Source organism: Salvia hispanica, chromosome 3, assembly GCF_023119035.1.
Source record: "Salvia hispanica cultivar TCC Black 2014 chromosome 3, UniMelb_Shisp_WGS_1.0, whole genome shotgun sequence".
Classification (NCBI taxonomy): Eukaryota; Viridiplantae; Streptophyta; class Magnoliopsida; order Lamiales; family Lamiaceae; genus Salvia; species Salvia hispanica.
Genome location: NC_062967.1, coordinates 39550795 through 39559273, shown reverse-complemented (window position 1 = coordinate 39559273; position 8479 = coordinate 39550795). Strand labels below are relative to the sequence as shown.

Below are 8479 nucleotides of genomic sequence, written 5' to 3'. Positions count from 1 at the left end.
TGTCCTGGAATCCGCGAGGCAATTTGGAATAAAACTAGAATAAGATGGAAATCAATCGCGTTATGAATATATGTGGTGCAGAAAGTGGGAGAAGATCGCATATTGATGGAAACTTTAACGGCTGCTATTGCTAATTTCTAAGGCCGACATAGACACGGGAAAAGTGAAACCTAACATATATGTCCAATTCTTTTGATTAAGTAGTTGATTTTGCATTTTATGTGGCTGATTACCCTATCATGAATCATGATTCATGTATAGTTGTTACTAATAAATCTTCCTTACCTTATCTGTACATTATACTCTATAAAACAATATATAAAAGGGGAGTTTTTTAGAAATTTACAAGATTATCATTTAATTTAAAAAAAATTATATTAAATTAAATATATATAATTTAAAGGCTATTAAATACTTAGGATTAGGGTTTTAAAAATATATTAACATGAGGGTTTTAAAAATATATTAACATGTACATAGCACAAGCGTGATATTAGTTTAATTATAAATATGGAGTATTAAATTGTGGAGTATAAGAGTGAACTACATCTCACATGATAATACCTAAACTTTTTTCACTATTTGGGTTAATTTTTGACCGAAAATGTCCCTTAGAGCATGAAAGATATTTTTAGACTTTCATAAAACTGAGGTTGAGTTGTCATTTATTATTTCTCTAGTATTGGATATGATAATTTTTATAATTTGGTACCTGGAATGATATTTTTCAATCACTTTATGTCAAATACTCTTTTTGCTCTTTCTATTCACATTTACAAAGTAAGAAATTAAAATAAAAAATTTACTGAAATTCTTAATATATAAAAATTAGTAAAATTATAAATTTAATTATCAAAATGTCTTGTAGTTAAATTTAATTTTAATTATGGTTCAATTATTTTTTTAATATTAATAATTACTAAAAATTTAATTATAGATAACTTGTAACTAAACTAGATAGTCAGATAGTTAAAAATAAGATACGTATACTGGATCTTAATTATAAAATGTAAACATATAAAAATAATAAAGAAAGCAAACAAAAATATCCCTATAAAAAAATGATTCAAATAACTAACAAAAACATCCCTTTAAAGAAAAAAAATGATTCAGAAACTAACATATACAAATATGAGTAGATGAAAGTCTCTACATATTCATATGTTAATAGATAAAAATAATAAAAATATTAAAAATAAAATAATGAACTACATAAATAGTCCTTGATGTTTCGGTCATGGAAATGAATAGTCTCGAAGAATTTTTATGACTTTTTGGTACTTTTGATATTTTTCGGCCCAAAATTCCCCGAAGGTATGGACTATGGAGGGTAATATAACTTAGTTTCATTTTCCTAGTAGTATTTGACAATATCTTATTAGGATTAAAGTGACATTAACTCCAGCCCAGACTATTTATAGCCAGGAAGATGTTTTCTTGAAAAAAATTTTCTTTCTGAAAAGGGGCAGAAAAGAGAGGTTTTTTTGTATGTTACTACCAACGTGTGAGTTGTATTACAATTTTATTTAGATGTGGTCTAATTTGAATAACTTGGGATATTGAAAAGATTGTTAGAAATCTTTGTAATATTTGATCAATTCATGATATATAAATTGTGTTTTGAATGTGCATAAAATTGTTTCTAGTTGTTATCAACTATCAAAGTTGTGTGTGTGAAGGAGAGAAGCGTGAAGTTTGGACCATATATATGTCTTCTCATAAATTCATAAGAAGAAAAAGTGTAAACAAAAACCACCAATCAATAATTGTTCAAAAATGTGAAAGATGTACTCTCCATGTATCACTATCTCTCTGTATTTTAAAAAACTTCTATTTTGAACGTGTTAATCTCTGTCACTATTTCTATCTATCTCTATAAATATGGTGTGAAGTATGTAAAACTATCATTAACAATAATCTACTTAACTCATCAGAAATCAAATATGCAATCAATGTTTGATATGTCGAGGTGTCTAGGCAAGTACCACCTTAACTCACTCTTCATCTTGCTTTCATTAAATATATCTTTAAATCACTTGATATATACTATATATATAGGGAAGGATTCGTGGCCGGAGTTGGTGGGGAAGAAGGGCGAAGAGGCGGCTGTCGTGATAGAGAGCGAGAACCCATATGTGAAGGCTATAGTCCTGAAAGACGGAACTCCTGTTACCAAGGATTTCCGCTGCGACCGTGTCTGGGTTTGGGTCGATGACTGTGGATACGTTGTTCGCACTCCGATCATTACTTAAAAGTTTATTATACTCCATAACTTTGGAGACAGGCTTCATATTCAACTTTTCCTTTTTATTTTAAGCAGTGTTAATAAAGTGTTGGATTTGAAACTTAAGTGTTGCTCTTAATGTAGGGCGAGAAATTAATGCCCAATAGATAAATTGCATCTTGCATGTCTTGTTAAAATATTTTGTGAATGATATTGAGAAATAAATTTGGCGTTTAGATTTTATAAGAAAATTGTTCTTGTAAATTTAATATATATTCACGCACCCATGGGTGGATCTACATTGGATTGTTGGTAGGGCATTTCTTCAAAAGTTTATACCAATGTTATTTTTCTTAAAATTCAAAAATATATTTTAAATTCTTCTTTAAATGTCCCTTCTCATTACTATAGAATTTATTTAATATCAAATCTTGGCTCCGCCCCTACACGCACCATCGAAGTTAAGAATTCAAAATAGAGTAAATGTAAGTTTTGGTCCTAAACATACGACCAAAATACATGTTTGGTCTAAAACATTCACTTTCTGAAAAACAGATATATAACAAATGGAATCCTTGTCGGAGTGGTCCTTTTTTGACGATGCAGTAAAAAACTAACTGTCATGTCACTGTGCAATTACGTTGTTCATTTTTTGACGGAATCGTCAGGAAAAAGGACTACTTCGTCGACATTTGCATTTGTTATGGACATTTTTTTAAAAAAAAAAGTGAATGATTTAGACTAAATTCGTATTATGATCACATATTTAGGACCACAATTAACCTTTACACCTCAAAATAACTCGTGTTTAAAAGATTTGATGCGTGAGTTGTTGTACAAAATATAGAGGTGGATACTGAAAGATTTGAGTGGGATGGATGGACATGTAATCCTGAATTTGTAGTCTCATCATCAAAGAGTACTCTATTTAGAGTATAGATATTTGGTAAGTGGGCGACCAGACCCGACCCGACCCATGTCGGCCCAAGATCGACCCACAAGAGAAACATACTGTAATAGATTTAAGTTGGCCTCATCAATTGGGTGTTTGTACTCAGAACTGGCCCGACCCCAAGCCCATAGGAACTCGCCTCAGACCTTGGATCCAACCATGATCAGCCCAGCCAAATAAGTAGCTCTAATTAACTATTTTGACATAATTTTCTCCATTTGTTTATGTTTTCGTAATCATACATGTAGCTCCTACACATTTTTCTCCATTTGTTTATGTTTTTGTAGTTAATTCTGTGACAAATCAAATTAGACTTGAGATAATATAACAAAAATATGTAGTATACACCGTATAACATTTGTTAGCACTTCAAACTGTGTATTTTGACTCATCTATATTAAATATTACTACTACCAAATAAATTAGAGGTAAGGACACAAATAATATAGTAAAAGAAAATTGTATCCATGTGCATTTAAATTTAAGAAAATAATAGCCATGGTAATTAAAGTATCCTGTTGTGTAATAGTAGTATACTCACCCGTCTACGAAAAATAGTCCTATTTAATATGTGAACGACACTAGTTTTATTGAGAAATTGGTAAAGTAAGAGAGATAAAAGAAAAAGTAGATAAAGTACGAGAAATAAAGAAAAAAGGAAGAGAGAAAAAATGTTTTCTTCAAATATTTTCTTTAATCTACTTTAAAAAAAATGTGGCGTTGATTATATTTTCTTAATTGAAAGGGTCTGTAACTCTCTGGGGATATATCAGGGAATTAGTTTTGCTTAATAGAAAAATTTGTTTTAATTGTGTGAGAAATAAAATTTTCAATTTATACTCAATGAATAATTCAAGAAAATATTGTGTCTACGGTTAACCTATGTTAAGAATCTCATTTTAATTATATTTTCACTTTTAGGATGGGAAGACTTATCTAAATAAAGAGATCGACAAATATGCATGACAATTTTTTTTTTTTTTAAATGTGTTAAATCATTAGTATTAATAAAAGGATAATATTTAAGTTGTTTGTGTGAAGGAGAGAATGCTACTTAGAAGTGATATGATTAAAATTTTGGACCATCTATCTATCTCATCATAAATTCATCATAAACCAAAATTGCAAATAAAAACAACAACTGTCCTAGCTTAATTCTAAACGTGAAATATGCACTCTCAATATCTTCGCATTTTAAAAACTTCATTATAAACGTGTTCAGGTAATCATATATCACTCTCTATTAATATGGTGTGAAGTCTATGCCAATCTAGCATCACCAATCATCTAGAACTAGGAGTACTTCACTAAGCAGGAATAAAAAATGCAATCCATAATAGATGATTGTCAAGGCAAGATCTCCTTATTTAATTCTCTTTACATCTTGTTTTCATTAAATATGTCTATATATGATCACTTGAGGTGTAGTTTTATTAATAAAATGTGTGTGTATATATAGGGAAGGATTCGTGGTAAGAGTTGGTGGGGAAGAACGGCGTAGAGGCAGCCGCGGTGATAGAGAAAGAGAATCCGTATGTTATGGCTATAGTTCTAAAAGAAGGAAGTCCAGTTCCTGCGGATTTCCGTTGCGACCGTGTCTTTGTTTTTGTTGACGATTATGGAAACGTCATTAGCACTCCCGTCATCACTTAAAGTTATTGTAGAGCTTTCGGAGGCAGTGTTGCTCCTAAGTTGAGAAATCTCGATAAATAAAGAGTAGTGATTTAGAGACATAATGTCTCCGAGCCATACTACCCCTATGTCACTTTGCCATAGATATATTTTATATTGTGACTAATTTACCCTAATATCATATTAAATGAATATATATCTAGTTAAGGAAAATCAAATCAAATTAAATACATTTATCTAAATGCATGTTCATTAATTAGAGATAAACTTGAATCATGCATATAAGTTATAAATGGATTTCAGAAAAATTCATATATATATATATATATATCCTTTTGCCATGTTAATTAATACGTATTATAAAAAGTATTAATTTAGATTATAAATTTATCATTATAGTAGTATTAATTTAAACACCATATAACTAAAATATTATATTTAATTATAAAATAATTTGATAACTTAATATAGAATTACTATTCTTTTATAGCTTTTTTTTTAATATCGTAAAATATACCACAATGAAATCACATATTTTAATATATGAAAAAAAAAATATTACTAAAAATTAAATCATTTTTCTTTTTCAAATTTTAATTTATAATAAAATAATATAGTTATTATGATGAAGTATTTTTTTGTGTTATTGTATTTTTGTGTTATTTTCTATAGCCTTTGTTACATCAAATAATTTTTTTATTTTAATTGACTAGTACTAATAAGACTCTGTCACTCAAATTAAGAATTTTAAAAAAAATTAAAATTTTGGAACAAATAATTAAAATCAAAACCACAAACCCAATCAGTATAAATTACACTACTCCATCATATATCAAAATTTAATTTGTTGTTAATATAGTGAATATACAAGAACTCTAATATTTTTTTAAAAAAGAGAGAAAACATTAACTACATATCTTTAGAATATTAAATATTTCATGAATTAAAAATATGTAATTATTTTTTAATTGAGATCAACACAAAGTTTCACAAATTAAGAACTTAAAAGAGAGAATATGTAACTATATATCATATATCATTAACTATATATCATTAGAATATTAAATATTACATGAATTAAGAATATGTAACTATATATCATATATCAAATTCTAATTTATTACAAAATATAGTGAATTGAGTCAATAACGCTAATATTTTATATAAAAATGAGAAAAAATATAGTATTAATTATATATCTCTAAAATATTAAATAGATGAGTTAGAACATATGATTTTTTTTAATCGAGCTTCAATGTAATATTCCAAAAGTTAAGGATTAAGAATTCAAGTAAACTTTTTGCATCTATAGTAATTTAAATTTTTATAAAGAAATTATTGTGAATAAAACGTAACAAAAAAAGAATAAATTTATCAATATTGAAGATTATTTCAATTTAATTGTAAAGTAACCATCAATAAGTTTATCAAAATATTAGTTTACTAAAATGAGACAAAAACAATATAATACTTCATTGTGCTATTATTTTTTAGTAATTATTCCATTATCTCACATGAAGTCAATAAAGTCTAGTTTGATACGCATTTTATTCACCAATAAAATATACTATTAATTTAATAAAATTATAAAAATATGTCTTTAAATAAATGTAACAAAAATGAGAAATACTATTAAAAAATCATGCGTCAAAATGTGTAGGTCCCACATTGTCAAAACAAAACTATACATGCATGATTAGTTCTATTTCCTTAAATAAGTGTATTTAATAAGCTAATTAATTTAAGAGTAATAAAGTATATACACAAAATATAAATTTCTTCAAAAATAAAATTCAATGCACAATTACTATTTAAACCCCATTGTCACATTGACATTATGTATCTAAAACATTTTTCTTTGGAAAAAAAGTTTATTTGACAATTAATCTAAATATAAATCTACATTCCTTCATTAAATCAGTTCTAGTTTTTATCAAACCGTCCCAAAATATTTGTCAGCGACCAAAAAAATAACACTATTTCGCAAATTAGTCTCATTGTTGTCCCTTATTAATTGCCTTGACATTCGGTTTTCGATTCACTTTTTCTAAAAAATTATAAGGAGCGGGAAACAATCTTTAAAAAAAACTAAATAAATTTAAATAAAATTGAAATCGGGAAAACGAAAACTAAATATTGAAATATCCTAAAATTGTAGTAACATTATTCAAAAAATCAAAAAACAATTAGTACTACAAATTAATCTTGATAATTTATAGAAAAGGATAATATCAATGTTGTGTGTGTGATGGATAGAAGGGTGAAAGTTTGGACCATCATCTATCTCCTCACAAATACTCCTACATAACAACCAAAATTCAACAACTGTCCAAACTTCATTCTAAACGTGATATATATACTTTTTGTCTCTATCTATTTCAAAAAATAAATAAATAAAATAAAATAAGCATGTGTGAATTTCTTTCTATAAATATGGTTTGAAGTTTGTGCAAACCTATCATCAACAATCATCTACTTTACTCAACAAAAATAAATCATGGAATCAATTGTGGATGTGTCACCGTGCCTAGGCAAGTACCGTCTTAACTTTCTCTTCATTTCGTTTTCATTAAATATGTCTTTATGTATATCACTTGAGAGTTGAGATGAAATATTGGCTTTGACTGTGTGTACAGGGAAGGATTCATGGCCAGAGCTAGTGGGGAAGAAGGGTGAAGAGGCGGTTGTTGTGATAGAGGGTGAGAATCCGTTTGTGCATGCGATAATCCTGTTAGACGGAACTCCCGTCACCTTGGATTTCCGCTGTGATCGCGTCCGAGTTTGGGTTGATGAATGTGGATACGTCCTTCGCCCTCCCGTCATCACTTAAAATTATATATTTTGGAGTCGGCCTCAAATCCATCTTTCATTTTTCCTTATTTAATTTTAAAGTTATGTCGAATAAACTGTTGGATCTGTTGCCAAGTATTGCTCCTAATGTATGCCGATAAAGGCCCAATAATTAAATAAATTGTATCTTGTGTGTCTTGTTAAATTACTATGTCCATAATTAGGGGTGGGTAAACGGTCGGTTTGGTTAATAACCGAACCAATTTGTCGGTTAACCGACCCTACAAATTGGTCAAAAAACTAATCCAAACCAACTCGATCTCTAGTTTGGTTACATAACTAACCAACTTTGTTAGAACCGGTCGGTTACCGGTTATAACCAAAATAACTGAACTAACACTTCAACTTAAAAATTTCACTTTCCACTTACTTTTATTATTATTATTATTATTATTATTATTATTATCATTATTATTATTATTATTATTATTATTATTTTCTAGTACTAACATATACTCCCTCCGTCCCATGCTACTCGCACTTTTCATTTTAGGTCGTAAATTTGAATTGATTTTTTTGTGTAATTAAATTAGAATTTTAAGTGTAATGAGACGTCACTTAATAAAGGACCTCCTAACTTAAATTAACATATTAATTAAATGCATTAATTCTAACTTAAACTATAAATAATGTAAGGAGTTTGTGACGTGCCGAAAAGTAAAAGTGCAAGTAACATGGGACGGAGGGAGTAAATTTGTTTAGGCACTTAAAATCTTTGCGCGCGAAATTGTTGTTTCTGGCTTGGGAAATAAATTCTACAAGAAATTGTTCTTGTAACATGATAGGAGTACTACATGCATGTATATATTCAAGAATCGAGA

General features: G+C 28.3%; 1 protein-coding gene across 1 annotated transcript; it reads left to right on the top strand.

The window, feature by feature from the left end:
* Positions 1-7257: 7257 nt before the first annotated feature.
* Positions 7258-7803, top strand: LOC125216678 (glu S.griseus protease inhibitor-like). Its single transcript, XM_048118436.1, has 2 exons — positions 7258-7339; positions 7445-7803. Exons 1-2 carry the CDS (start codon positions 7306-7308, stop codon positions 7636-7638), a joined length of 228 nt encoding a protein of 75 aa, XP_047974393.1. The 5' UTR covers positions 7258-7305; the 3' UTR covers positions 7639-7803.
* The last annotated feature ends 676 nt before the right edge of the window (positions 7804-8479 follow it).

Excerpts from the sequence above, each read along its gene's own strand:
- LOC125216678 (XM_048118436.1), top strand. The coding sequence starts at position 7,306 with ATGGAATCAATTGTGGATGTGTCACCGTGCCTAG. Across the intron at positions 7,340-7,444 it reads GGATGTGTCACCGTGCCTAG|GGAAGGATTCATGGCCAGAG; the intron begins GCAAGTACCGTC and ends CTGTGTGTACAG.